The sequence below is a fragment of the Carassius auratus genome, chromosome 12 (assembly GCF_003368295.1).
Source record: "Carassius auratus strain Wakin chromosome 12, ASM336829v1, whole genome shotgun sequence".
NCBI classification, from domain to species: Eukaryota; Metazoa; Chordata; class Actinopteri; order Cypriniformes; family Cyprinidae; genus Carassius; species Carassius auratus.
In genome coordinates, this window is record NC_039254.1 from 8303099 (window position 1) to 8318339 (window position 15241).

At 34.0% G+C, this 15241-nt stretch overlaps 1 protein-coding gene across 5 annotated transcripts in view; it reads right to left on the reverse strand.

The window, feature by feature from the left end:
- Positions 1-74: 74 nt before the first annotated feature.
- LOC113111699 (cytohesin-1) overlaps positions 75-15241 on the reverse strand; it is a 57362-nt gene continuing 42195 nt past the window's right edge. For 4 of the 5 annotated variants that reach the window (XM_026276708.1, XM_026276707.1, XM_026276710.1 and 1 more), the window contains exons 3-13: positions 11874-11938; positions 10706-10772; positions 10240-10358; positions 7559-7639; positions 7323-7435; positions 6358-6506; positions 5931-6043; positions 3785-3863; positions 3593-3664; positions 2065-2219; positions 75-1145 (exon numbers count right to left, since the gene is read on the reverse strand). In XM_026276708.1, the coding sequence (XP_026132493.1) occupies positions 1067-1145; positions 2065-2219; positions 3593-3664; positions 3785-3863; positions 5931-6043; positions 6358-6506; positions 7323-7435; positions 7559-7639; positions 10240-10358; positions 10706-10772; positions 11874-11938 (1092 nt within the window). In that variant the 3' untranslated portion in view covers positions 75-1066. The remainder of the gene's footprint in view (positions 1146-2064; positions 2220-3592; positions 3665-3784; positions 3864-5930; positions 6044-6357; positions 6507-7322; positions 7436-7558; positions 7640-10239; positions 10359-10705; positions 10773-11873; positions 11939-15241) is intronic. The other variant, XM_026276706.1, reaches the window with a different exon arrangement.

Below are 15241 nucleotides of genomic sequence, written 5' to 3' on the forward strand. Positions count from 1 at the left end.
TAAAAAGGGCACTGAGAAGTGTGTGTGTGTGTGGGGGGGGGGGGTAGTCTGTCTTCTCTATAAGAAAAATTTAATTGTACTTGTAAAGCGCAATCATTTCAGATTTATTTTATACACAAGATTACAGAGCAATGGTGAAATGAATGAACAGGTCAAAACCTTTTTTTTCCACCCCATTACTTTTGCACAAAGTATATTTTGACGACAAAAAATAAAACAACTTACATGTTTAAATATGTACAGCATTGATAAATTAGTATTTAAGAGTTTCTCTCAACTATCAGTGCATTTAAAGCAGAAAATGTGGGGGGGCGTTAATTTAACCAGTACATTTAAGGTGGTAAAACACAAAACAGTAAAAACAAACTTAAATCAGTAGTTTCATTTGTTTTTTGTTTTCATGTGAACCAAACTTACTGAAATGTCTTTCAAGGCCACCTATGAGATCAGTGAATAATGTCCTGATATTTTAAATAAAACACTGTTTAAGCCAAATAAACAGCATCAAAATAAGATTTAAAAAATATATAAATTTCATGCACCCAAGCACTCAACTTCTGTTTTTAGGGCAGTATAAAATGGAAAGACAAACTTTGGTGAAAAATGTGAAAAATGACAACAAAAACATAAATATGACAGCAGATCAGAAACAACAGAAACAAAGCTAGATAGTCTCAAAACAAGGCCAAAACTCTCCCAGATATTTACAGTACATAGCAGTGTAAAAATAGGTGCACAATTAGCATTTAATATGTATAAAGCACAGAGAGGAACGCTCATGTCTGCAGCAAGCTTACAAAAGCCGAATGAGATCCACATTCAGTCAGACCTGCTGATTTGAGATGATGATGATGATGATGTATGAGAGTACTCAACGTCCTTTCAATATGAACTAAACAAACATAAATGTCAGACAACTCAGAAAGCCAACTGCACGATAACCTTCAAAACTCAAGGTCATTCCTGAGATTAAAATCGCTCCAATCCAGCGTTATGGCTTCCGTTTATCATTCGCCTGTTTTCCAGGTCCATGTACAAACTCCTTTTTGCATGTCTCCATGTTGCCCTACTGTCTCTTCAGAGAGGAGGCTTTCTTCTTCCTGGCAGCAAGCATCTCATAGAAAGGATCTCTGCTTATGGCAGCCCTGGAGAGAATGGCAAACGGATAACTTTTTTTTTTTTTTTTTTACTTTCATAAATGATGCATTTTTAGTTTATTTTTTCACAATTTACAAGCTGTTTTTGCTATTATATCAGTGTGAGTATTAATGTATTGTATTGTATCAATATTAGATCCCCCTGTGGATCAGACAGAGCTGAGTATATTAAGGATGTCTGTATGAGTATTTGGTAGAGAATAACTGAATTACAAACTATTTTTTGCTATCATATCAATGTGAGGAAAAAACTATTTATAAATTTTTTTTTTTTAAAGTATACATTATTTTAAATTATTGCTAGGATGAAAAACCTGAAGTGCAAAAAATAAAATACACAAAAAAGTAATATTTACTTTTTCAATTAAATAAAATTACCCTTAGAAAGAGTCCCTGCTCAAAATTGACTGAGTTTTGCTTTTATATCACACATGATATGAATAATGAGAATTACAACCAAACTTCCAGTGTGATTTTATATTACTTGTATATCCCGGAAGTATTAATTCATATTTTGAAAGAGCTTTTATTTCATTATTTTCATTTTGGCTTTATTATAAACTCATATCTTACATTTATATTTTATTTCAAATAACACAATATTAATAGTTTTAATTTCAGTTTTACGTTTAAGTTTAGACGATGCATCTTCTGTATTTTATATCAAATATATTAACTATTAATATTAATAATCAATAGATTCAACTGGAGAATTTTAGAAATCGATGGCAATGTGTTTTAAATCATCAAAAATAAATAAAAATACAACAAATATATTATAAACATGCCACTACAGATTTTTTTGTGAGCAAAAAAGTTTTGGGGCTTGTGATTCTGGGTTCAAGTCCAATCGGTGTCAAATTGCATAAGAAAACTTGTGTCAGGGCAAGATGAGAGGAAGACTTACTTGATGCTTTTGATCCACTCATCTTTCTCCTCTGTTGTTGGTGCTGAGATGCGGTAGAACGTGTGGTTTCCTTCCACAACCCGTCCATCTGCTTCAGTCTTACAGGCTTTGATGACCTGATCCTTGTTGTCTGGGATGAAGAGTTCAAAGCAGTTCTGTGTAAAGAGAGCTACTTTAATCACAAGGATACTTCACTGGAGGTTACCAGAACAATGATGCCAGTGTATGAGAGAGATTTGAGCACACCCATAACATGCGTGTTTTCAAACAAACATTTTCAAAGTCTTCTAAAAAAATATTATCATCATTATTAAAAAACTAAAAAAAAAAAAGAAAATAAACTAAAAAGATACAATAATATAGAAAATATAATATAAAAGATTATATGTAGCAATATTTATTAACTAATAATAACTATTAATCCCCCAAAAATATATATAAATTTAAAAATAATAAGACATAACACTAATCAAACACTATTGCTAAAATATATAAAATAATACATAAATACAATTATTAATAATCATAAAACTTAAAAGGGAGGATAAAACAAAAATGCACAAATACAAAATACAGAAAATAAAATGAAAAAAATTTAAAAGCATGCAAACGAAACCATAGTTGCTAAAAACAAATATTTAAATAATAAATTAATAATAATAAAGTGAGGATAAAACCAAATATATATATTAGGGGTTGCACGACTACTGATTTCTACTAGTCGATTTTCTATTTAAAAAAAAAACTCGAGTTACTCGACTACTTGTGGTTCATGCTACTGTAAATAAAAAAAAAACATCAAAATATATATTTTTTTTTATCAATAGACGTTAATTTGGCTGTTTGATTGGTGAGCGCGCTGTGCTTATTCCATTCATTCATATCATATCGTAACTTAAGGTTTAAATCATTGCCTTTTAAACATATACAAATAATAGGTGTATGATGTATTATTATAGGTGATATTACTGTTGCAAAGCTCTGATTTCTGAGAGATGCACGGGGAGACAACAGCAATGCTGTTTGATTTGCGCTCTTTTCATTCATAAAGTTTATATGCATTCACTTCACACTCGTGACTTTAGAGGTCTGTTGTATAATATTGCGTTGATCCCCTGACTCAACTGTTATCTAGCAAACTCCTGACTGTGCCAGCTTCAGCCCAGTATTCAGGCAGACTTATTCTGAATTTATTTGTCTGTTACTCCTTTTTGAAGCCATTATCCGTGCAATTCCGAAGAATGAATTATTGAATTATTACATATTTAAATTTTGCATGCAACATATATAAGGTCATAGAAAGTAACAGCTACACGCAATATTGTAATCCTAAAATTCATGTCGTACTTGCAAACTCTTTAATGCATGCTCGACTAGTCGATTGTTTCTGACAGCGCCGACTAGTGGTTGAAATATATATCCATCTATCTATACATATATATATATATCTATCTATCTATAGGACTCCCTTTCTACAAAGTAATTTAAATGTGACAATAAAATGATGGAAAAGTGAGAGAAAGCTTACTGGCTTCTTGGAGTCATCGACTTCCCTAATACTGAGATTTTCCAGAGGAATGATCCCTCTCGGCTCTTTATCCTGGAAACAGATGCAGTAAAGGAAGCATGTGTGACCGCAGTAAAACACAACGGATGACTTGTATTTACATTGGATTATTCAATCAATTCAATTGCACTGCAATAAAACAGATTCACGTACAGTGGTGTATTCAAAATAATACAAACAGTTGTCAGTCAATATGAACCATCTCCTCTTCCACGTCTTGACCCGTCCACCTGTGGATCAGACAGAGGTCAGTTTATTAAGGATGCCTGTTTGAGGATGTGGTAGAGGATATCTGTGGTGAGCAGCGGAGACATGAGGCACAGCAGCAGCAGACAGACAGACACGTGTATGAAACTCACATTAGCAGAGGGCTCAAAGCCAGTTCCCCAAAAAACACTGAACCAGGCACAAGTTTAATGTGTTAGTGTGCAAATTAGTAAGAGAATGTGTTATTAAATGAGCCTGATGTACAGAATGCAGGAATGAATGCAAAGCTCTCTCTTCAGTAAATTATCTAAATGAGACCAGAGAACTACAATATAGTCATTGAAGAGACAGAACACCCCAAAACACTAAGTTATGATTAATTAAATAAATAATAATACTATATAATAATTAAATACTTTTTAAAACTTTTTTTGAGAAAACTATTCTTTTAGAACAGCATGAAAACTAGTCGGAAAGCTAAAGCACAGCATGCTTATCAAATCTCTGTTCCTACTGTGTGTGTGTGTATGTATGTATGTATATGTATATATATATATATATATATATATATATATATATATATATATATATGTATATATATATATATATATATATATATATATATATATATAAACTTAAACGTGAGTATAAAGCAAAAAATAGAAAAGTACAAACAGAAAATAAAAACTTACAGAATGCTAAACCACTATTGCTAAAATATTAAATAAATGATAAATTAAGAAAATTGACACATCCTTAACAGAAATATATATATATAAAAAATACAGAAATGTAACAAAGTACAGACACTAGTGAAAAGTAATACATAATAAAAAAGTCAAATAAATATACAAATAAATAAAAAATATAATTTTTTTAAATAAACAATCACTCAAATGAACATTTCATTGCAAACTGCATGAATTGTGTAACATTATATCTGCTGTGCTTGATCTAAATCATCTGTATTAATTCTTGTGCTATATCTCAAACAAGCACACATTTTTACTAGTGCTGTCAAACAATTAATCATGATTAAGCGCATCCAAAATAAAAGTTTTTGTTTACATAATATTTCTACTGTGTAAATGTATGTGTGTGTGTGAGATAGATATATATATATATATATATATATATATATATATATATATATATATATATATATATATATATATATATACACATACACACACACACACACATATACAAGTACATATTTATGTAATTTATATTATATATACACATTACACACACACATATTTTGTAAACAAAAACTTTTATTTTGGATGTGATTAATAGTTTTTTTTTTACACACAAACGTGCACACACACACACACACATCTGTTTCCTATGTGTAAGCATCATGTAGCGTTTGCAGAACTGCATGTAAAGACTGCAGAGCGGGCAGTACTTCAACTGACCACATGGCTGCAGTAGAGACCAACACTAACACTAACAGACAGGATGATCTCCAAGAAGATGGAGAAAGCTGGCTGAGAGTCATCACAAGCACAGCAACATCACACCAGTTAAAACTCAAGTGAGGCAAACAGACTCAGACACTTTCATTTTGATCAAATTCAAATATGTGTTAAATTAAACAGGAAAAAAAGACAAATGGAGTAAATGAAAGCGCAAAGCACCTGGAAGCAAAAGCTTAATGAGCTTGCTAAAGGAAAACCAGTGTACATACCTCCTGGAGAAAGACAACATCAAACCAAAAACAAATGTGGAAGAAAGAAAACAATGAAGTTAACTACCAAAATAAGCAAAATATTGTAACAAAAGACTGTAATAAAACACTTGTGTGTGTCAGCCTGGTGTAAAATCCAAGCTGAGCTGAAATATGAGCGGCATGCGGATAAACAAGGAGGTTGTATCAGCTATTTTAGATGAGCTTTGGAATATAAAGCATTTGGCCTCATGCTTCTTGACTATTACTTTTACACAATGCAAGACATTCAATTCACAGCTCTGATTAAATAAGATATTTCATCTAATTTTGGCATTAATGAGACACTTTATGTTTAGGCTTGGACATGTGTCATCCAGTCCCATTTCTTTATCTTCCGAACAGAGAAACTCTCACTCACCCAGTTTGAGCAGCCAGCCCTCGCGGTCGGGGTTAAAGAAGGTGTGCGTGAGGTCATTGCCGTCATCTTCAGGTATCTTGAAGGGCTCGTTCTTAATGCTCTCATAAAGGTTCTGCAGGAGTGTTTTAAATTGAGTGGTACTTCAAAATTAACAATTCTATTTAGATCTTAAAATTATTTGGGAAATGAAAAATGTAATTACTACTAGCGCAACTAAAAAAATAAAATTGTCCATGTTTGGCCAATAGTCTGACTAAAATAAAAACAAAAAATAAAATAAAAAATAAATAAAATAAACATTCTAGTAATTAACAACACACATATACATACATATATACATGATAAAAATATTATTAATAATAAAAAAACAATAACAACAACAAAAAATTATTATAAATGACAAAAAGACTGTTGATGGACACTGACCCTGAGCAGGTCTTCAGGCAGATCTCCTCCATCATTGATGCCTCTGTTCATGCCTATGAACCGCTCTGCAGATGGCTTGTCCTTCACATTAGGGTTGTGCAGACTTGTGTTCAACATGATGATTGCGAATGAAAGCACATAACATGTATCTGCAAAGAGATATATTTAGCATTTACAGGAGATTACATGTACAAACTGGCCCAAATGCAATGAATTAACTGACGTCTAAACGCATGAGTTTAAACACTACGGAGTCATGCTCATTTTACTTACACAGATGTCATGCTAAGAACCAATTAGCGTCCAAATAGTGCTTAAGCCAAAGTTTCTTGCATTGTTAATCCTCTCTGTATTCATAATTTTATAAATATATTCATAACACCCTCAACACCTCTCAAATGTATATTCATTACATGAAATGATTGAAGAATCTATTGTTGCTAGAACTTCGTAGCAGCCAAGGAGAATATTTACGTTTCTCATTATTTTCTCTTGATTAAATGCAGCTAAGTGCTCATAACAGGCCATGTGTAGCCACTCTGCAGAGCAACATGTGGGCAGCATGGAAGTGCTCTACATCAGCGGGACTCTTTACATGCATATTAGCATGACTAAGAGCATGGAAAATTTATGAAGAGAGCCCAAGATGTGTATGAGTGGGTGTGGGGAAATTGCAGAGGGACTGGGTCAATCCCTCAGTGTCATTTTATGCACTTTGTTAAAATATATATATATATATATTTTTTTTTTATTAAGTAAAATAACATTTAAAACCCAAATAAATTAAAAAATACATATATTAATAAAAATAAAAAAATTCATACAAATTTTTACTATTTAAAAGCAATGGAGTGCATTCAACATAATATTTGTTTCTGCATAAATAGTTCAATTGTATTAACTAGTGATTTTTTGCTGTTGTCACAACCCATTATAAAAACAGATTATTATACATACATACATACCTGTGGACTGAAAGACACCGGGATTGCATTGACAGTAACGCTGGGCAAAAGCCTCCATCATTCGATCGATCTTCTGAGCTTCACCCGGTAACCGGAAACTCCATAAAAACTGTCTGCATGGAGCATGGGGAGAAATTAGCTGTATTAATGAGATCATAATGGCATAATGAGACTATCAAATCAGTTTGCTGAATTTTTTAAAGGAGATCATAATCTACACATCTGTATTTTGTCACCTGAGTGCCTGAACCAGGTTGAGGTCTGTGAACTCATGAAGCTCCACAAAGGCATGAAGAACCTGAATATTGGACTCATCCCTGGAAAGGAGATACATTTGAACAGGAGATCCAATCTTCGATCAACAGCAATGATTTTACAGTGACATCTGATGAAAAATGGTACAACTAGATATGTTTTTCCTTCAGGGAATAGTGTCACTATGTTTTATGAACTCAATTAAATACATAAATTTGTAAAGACGAGACTTCCACTAAAACATATGCCTCTGAAAACCTTGTCTGTAGTTATAGAACTTGTAGCGTTTACACTGTGAATTGAATTATGGCTGTGATCCTCCTCTCAGACGTCTCCAATGAGCATTAAATCTCACGAGGGGGATTACGTCTGGGATTTACCGTCCGTGTGTAACTAGCTCTTTCTTCAGTGAGGAAATGGGGCATGTCGATCATATCAATGAGCTGCGAATGCATTAACCCACTTCGGGGGTCCATCCATTAAGCTCTACACTCCTTCATCCAGCTCTGCATTGCTGTGACCTCACTTCAGCAATGATCTTGGGATTAACGATTGATTTTCCTCAGGTGACAGAAAATAATGCATTTGCATTTATGCAGGTGTTCATTTAAAGAAAAAGCATTATTGACTCATTAAAAGTTATTGGAATGAGAGCTAAAGTAACTTACAATAGAGATGATTAGTTGTGTATTAATAAAAAAAGTTATTTTTTTTTGTGACCGTTAATAGAAAATATACTTTTGTACTTTTTAATATACCATCCACTTTTACCTCAAGTTATTATTCATAAAATAAGGATAAGTAAATAATTGTACAATGTTCATTTTTCAGCTGGACTGTCCATTTAATTTTAGAGCAGCCATGCACGTCTATAATTACACTGAGTGCGGAAAATAAATCCTCCACACATATTATATACCTTTCCTTCCTGCTCTGACAGGTCCCTGATGACCTGGCACTGACACTGAATTTCAGTCCATCAATAAATGTGTAAGCTGACCCTTAACGCAAAACACAGCACTTTCACGCGGGCACAGGCCATCTTGATGCAGTAGATAATGGCTTTTGACAGACTGAAGTACTGGACCAGCATATGATCGGTGAGGTCATCCTCCCTTGAGCTCTGATTCTAGATATAGCAAATTCAGATCTTTAAAAAAAGCCTAAATCTGTTTAACTTCCATTAACCTAGTTTTGATCATTAGTAAATTGTTAGAAAGAACATGTAGCCATGTAGGACAAGTAGCCTTTGCATAGCTTGCAATAAATGTCTGGTCCATAATGCAGCTCATTCTTTCGGTGGCCCAGTAGTGCACAACACTACAAAATCGCCACAACACAAAGAAAATGACTAATTTCGTTATGCTGTGCTAATTGTGTTGTGTTGTGGCTAGTTTTCATTTTGTTGTGACTTGTTTCCATTGTGTTGTGCTAATTGCATTGTGTTGTGCTAATTTTGTTGTTATGGCTTCTTTCCGTTGTGTTGTGCTAATTGGTTGAGTTGTGCCGATTAGGTACTCTGTATCCTTATCGGCTCTGATACAGTCATTTTCTGCATTTTCTGCTGTCAACACACTGAGGTACAGAAATTATACTCTGATTATAAAAAACAAAACAAAAATAATTCAGTATCGGTATCGCCCGATACTCAATTTTTTTTTATCTCGGATCGGAAAGAAATGGTATCGGTGCATCCCTAGTTATGCTAACTGCGTTATGTTGTGCTCATTTTGTTGTGTTGCGGCTTGTTTTCTGTTGGGTTGTGCTAATTTCGTGGTCTCACTTTATATTATGTGGCCTTAACTACTATGTACTTACATTTAAATTATTTGTTACAATGCACTTATTGTGTACATGTTTTTACATTGTACTTATATTAGAAAAATATACATATAAATACATCATAATACATTTCTGTAATTACATTTATAAGTACACTTTTGACCTATCCCTTACATTTAAACCCACCCTTATTCCTACCCATACCAACAAACCTGTCCCTAACCTTACCCATATCCCACCTCAATAGCAGCAAAAGTGTTTTGCAATTCAATATGAACACAATAAGTACATTGTACTTATTTTTTACATAGTAGTTAAGGCCACTTGATATAAAGTGGGACCAATTTGGTTGTGTTGCGGCTTGTTTCCATTGACCAACATCTGACCATTATGCAAAGCAATTAAAAGACTTGTAGCCTAAAACTCTAGTTTTATTGCTACAGAGACCTTAGAAATGAAATACTGTACATACTAAAAGATATCACCAACCACATTATTTAGAACCGTTTTTGAATGAAGTCTCTTAAGCAAACCAAAGCTATGTTTATTAAATAAAAAATATAGTAGAAATAGTAATACAATGTAATGTAATAATAATGTGAATAATATTACAATTTCAAATAACTTTTTCTCGTTTAATATTTTTCAAATGTAATGTATTCCTCTGATGATGGCAAAGCTGAATTTCAGAATCCATTACTCTTTATTGTCACATGATCTTAAAACAAAATCATTCTAAGATGCTGATTTTAATGCACTTTTTTTATTATTATTTTTACCAATTACAAAAACTGTTCTTTCGATATTCTTGTCAAAAATATTTGTAAAGACTTCAGAAGCTCTGTCTTTCTCGACCATCAGCAGAAAGATTCATTCTTACCTTTCACCCAGATAATCTCCGATGGCGGTCTTGTTGAGGCCCTCACCCTTGTAGAGAAATTGAGCAATATCTTCACAAGTGTTCTTCAGCAGTTCATTCTCTATGAGGAACTGAATACCCTGAGAAAAACACATCACTCAGCATAAAGAAATTCCAAAGCAGCCCTACATGCATTCAGTGTAATTCTACAGTTTCCTGTTGGCAAAAAAAAAAAAAAAAAAACTGTATACAGTATATGAGTTTGGATTCTGGTAAATATATGGAAATTTGCGATTGCGCAATGCTTAACATGTGCTTATGAGAATATGTGCACCCACACAAGTTCAAAAGGTTTAAAATGCTAAATGGCAATGCATTTGATGTAATGGGGGACCATTTTCTTTACCAATCCATATCTTCTTTACCAATCCATATCATCCAAAAATAGATGCTTTTTGTATTACACTCCAGTGCTACTGTAGTTTACCTTTTTGGGATCCATGTTAAATTTCTTGCGTCCCATAGCCACCTGTTTACTCCGCTGCATGTTTATTCTGTAAACACAGAGAGATGAAGGCTTTATTAATGCTGGGTAAGTTTCTGACAGATGCAATATCAAGCTAAAACTCAGGGAATTCAGTCGTAAAACACCTACGCCTGTCAGGCCCTCATAATGACATCATTAATAACCACTCCAAATGCACTTTTGGATGGTGGGGTGACATGTTAAAAGCCACAGCCTGTAAAAGGGGCCACACACTACTGTACAGTACCTTCCATTGTGGCCACATGACATCACTCAAGGTGGAGGAGGAACAGAGCACGACAAAAGAATTTCATGAAAGGAAGGTTAACGGCATGGAACACTTTCGGAAAATGGATTTCTTCCATCCAAATGGCCCTCATGTGAATCAAAGTGGGCATTCCTGTGAAGTGTTCAGTGGTCCCAGGGGGATCATGCATCATGTATAATAAATGGGCCTGATTCAGTCTGATGTATATTCTTTGATGTGGTTCTGTTTGGTTTGGGAATATGGGTCACTGCAGTCATGCAGTATCAGGGGCCATTCACACAGAAGAAGCTTTCGCACTAAAAAACGCAAGACGCAGGCGGTGAAATTAAGTTTTAAATTATTTTGAAATTGTAAACATATGCTAGACAAATGGAAAACAATGGAAAAGCAGTGCAGTGGATTACATAAACGTGTTCTGCATGAACAGCCCCTCAGACTGCATTAACACAGTATTAAACATCCTGTTTAAAAGGATTCCTTTGAAATTATTCCTTTATAAAATGTAAAGTAAATAGACCAAACTGTGATGATACATACTGCATGATGTTAATACACATTCCTGCACAATCCTAAACACATCTCAGCCAATTTACACAAATTACACCCTCTCTTACCAAAACAGGTGGATATAATTCACCAGCCCCCCCTCCCGCAGGTGGCACTGTCATTAAATATTCAAAAAGGGAACGGGAAAGACTGAGTGTGTGTGTTTGTGTAACTCCTCTGTAGTTGCTTATGAGTAAATGGAGATTGTGCATGTGTGTGCAAATATGGCAGAATCAGATAGCGAACACAGAGTTGAAGGCGGACAAATTTGATTGGACTGTGGTAAAGAATGAAAAATAGACTCACACATCTTACCTTTCTTGAGTGGAGCCAAGACTTTCGATCTCATTCGTCACCTTTGCTATCTCATCCTTGAGCCGCTATAAAAAAAAAGAAAGAGAGAGAGAGAGAAAAGGAAAACAAGGCTGAGTTAATCGAAAGGAGAAATGAAGGTGGAGCTGTCCCTTTCAAAGTCAGCCTGCCACGGGGAGTGATGGAGAGCTGTGAATCTAATAAAATGAACACACAGAGGATCATAAATATCTAACATGATTATCAAGAATATGAGACATTCAATCATGGTGCAGTGTGGCATTTAGCTTAGATATCTGCATTAGATATCAAGATGAAGTAGCATTTGTAAGGGGGAAGGGAAAGGGGGACAGAGGTGAAAAATGAGGAGTAATAAAGAGATCAAGAGGGTAAATGAGAATGAGCATGTTGAGAGTGTGTGTGTGTGTGTGTGTGTGTGTGTGCGTGTGTGTGTGTGTGTGTGTGTGTGTGTGTGTGTGAGCGCATGAAAAAAATAAAATACATTCCAAATGATTCCAGAAATGCCTTTATCTTAACAATGACAGGTTACTTTCACAGAAGCGGAGTAGAAGTGGAATTTCATAAACTATTACGTGTGTGTGTGTGTGTGTGAATCCCAAGTAGCAGTGTGATATGGCCGTATATCAGCATGGCTGTAATTCGGCTGTAGACCTGAGGCCGCTGATGCCCTGGAGCTCACAACTTTATTAACAAACCACATATATGAACTCTTCAAACTACATTCTGTGACACAAAAACAGTATTATTTATAAAATTATAATGGATTTGGATGACCACAATGACACTCACTGTGAGAAACACTGCAAGTGTGTGATATAACGGACGGAGTTCTGTTATCACTAGAATTTGACACGAAATAGGACCAGAAATTCTACTACAACTCTAATTCTATAACTTATATAGAAGTTCTATTGCTTGCAATTTGTTTCTATAGGATTTGTTTACATTACTTAATAAATAATAATAAAAATATTGTCAATTGTTTAACTGAAAAATATATGGACTCCTGTCAGTGTTATAATTTAGTTTGTTAATAATTAAATTAATATGTATCTACTTAGAAAAAAACAACAACAACATTTCATTAAACATTCCTTTTTGTGATATTAAAATTTGTTGTGAGAATCGTGATTTTTGCTGGTGTCAACCAAAGACATTTTGCTATCTTGTCACAGAAAGAGTGTATAAGTAAGTAAGGTACGATCCACATGTGAGTGTGTTCTGTTTGCGTGTAGTCAGTGTGTGTGCCATAACACACTCAGCAATCCATCTTCCTGATCAATAAGACTCATATTACCAATCCACCATGGATACACACACACCCACACGCACACATCTTTGCCCTTTTGATGCATTCTGCATTAACCCCACATCCCTCTCAAGCTATAGTCTCTGGAAAGGTCAAATAAGTAGCCTTTTAACATCTAACCTTCCTCAGCTATACATTTTCGGAGTGTGTGAATGACCCTGAAACCTCATGACAGGAGTGCAGCTGGAACAACTGACACAGACAAGTGCTTTTGGTCCTCTATGAAGAAATGTGTTAAAGAAATCAATGAGTTCTGAAGAGAACAAGAATCTGGGAATGAAGAGACCACACAGTTAATAAGGTACACTTCTTAGGACTTAAATATAACCAGTTTGAGTCTAAAATCGTCTCTAGAAGGCATGGAAAGTCACTACAAATAGTCCAGTGAATCAGACTGGAAGTTCTTCTCTCCTCACGGCTGCGGGCACAAAGATGGAATAAAGTGGTCATGATAATGATGTTCTATCTGACTGTTGCTATGCGACAGCTGCCATATAAAGGTAACATGTAAACAAACACTACAAGTTTCCAGCCCACACTTTCCCATTCGTTTTATCCTTATGCAGTGCATTTAATGTATTTTTTTATTTGTCTCTTGGCAACAGCCAGAATGTTCCAGCTGGACCAGGAAGGAACCGGGACTGTCCAGCAGGGCTCTATGGAGACAGAGAGGTTGAGCTTGGCAGTTCAGTCACTTTAATCAGGCACTTCATCTCCATTAGACAAATATTACATGAGCAATTTACTAATCGTCCTGCTGGTATCAAGGAGGAGATCTGGAACCATTTGGTTAATCACTACGTTTTATTTAGTACATGACATTTATACCCACCATCACTTCCCATTTTTTAGACACAAAGTTATACACACCCATTCGTTAGTAAAATATTTTGGCCAATGCTTCTATTAGCTCTATAAAAAATACAAAATAAAATAAACATGCAATATAGACTAGTATCTGTGAATATTAAGAAACAAAAGTACAATTTAAATAATAATTCTGCATGTTTTGGGTCTCTGTGCAAATGAGAGAGAAATGCAATATATGAGTACATAAACATAATCTCTAGAACTGCTCTGAGCCACTTCATGAGCATTTTACCATTTCTTTTACAAAAAGAAACCTAAAGATCTTAACAGCAACCTGGCAAAATAAATGTTTGGTTTAACTTGTAGAAACTGTGACAGAAATATTACTTAATGTAATGATAGTTACTACTTAGAATAAAATTATTATTGAAATTGTATTAAAATGTATTATTAAAATTTTAATTAATTTTTTAATTTTAATATTTCAATAAAATTTACCAGAAAATAAATTTATCAGAATTTATTTAGCAGAAAAAAAATATAAATACACAACACAGTTTTTCTGGAAATAAATAATAAAAAAAACATATATATTTTTTTTATTATTATTATTATTATATCAATTACTTAAATATGCTTCTGATTATTAATATTTGATGAAACCATTAAAAAATTAATGAAACAGAATAAAAAAAACACTGAATTTGAATTAAAAAATTTTACTGTTTGATATTGTACATTTCATGGTTTAAATTAATTACATGTTTTTTGATTAATATAATTAATTTTAACCATTAAAACAGATTCTAGAAAAAATTAAAGCTGGAAAAAAAAGCTAAAATAAAATATAATGGATTTCATAGGGCCCTATATTAGGAAAAAAAAAAAAATAATAATTCTTTAAGTAAATGCAAATGTCATGAATAGATGAACCGAAAAGCACAAAATGTTTCAAACCACTACTTTTATCCTTTTCCTCAGCAATCAATTTTTCTCCAAACTTTAAATGTCAGACCACCTAAAAATCCAGAGTCGTGCTATCGCACACACTGCATCGATCGCTGATGGGCTAACCCTAACTGGACTGACAGAGATGACGGTATCATCGATAACCACGCAAGGCCTTCAGGGGCTGCGTCACGTAGCGCCGGATACAAAAGACAGAGCCAGATTGGATCTGCCGAATGTCTGAACACACTGCCGGTTCAGTGAGCACAAACAAAAACCATTT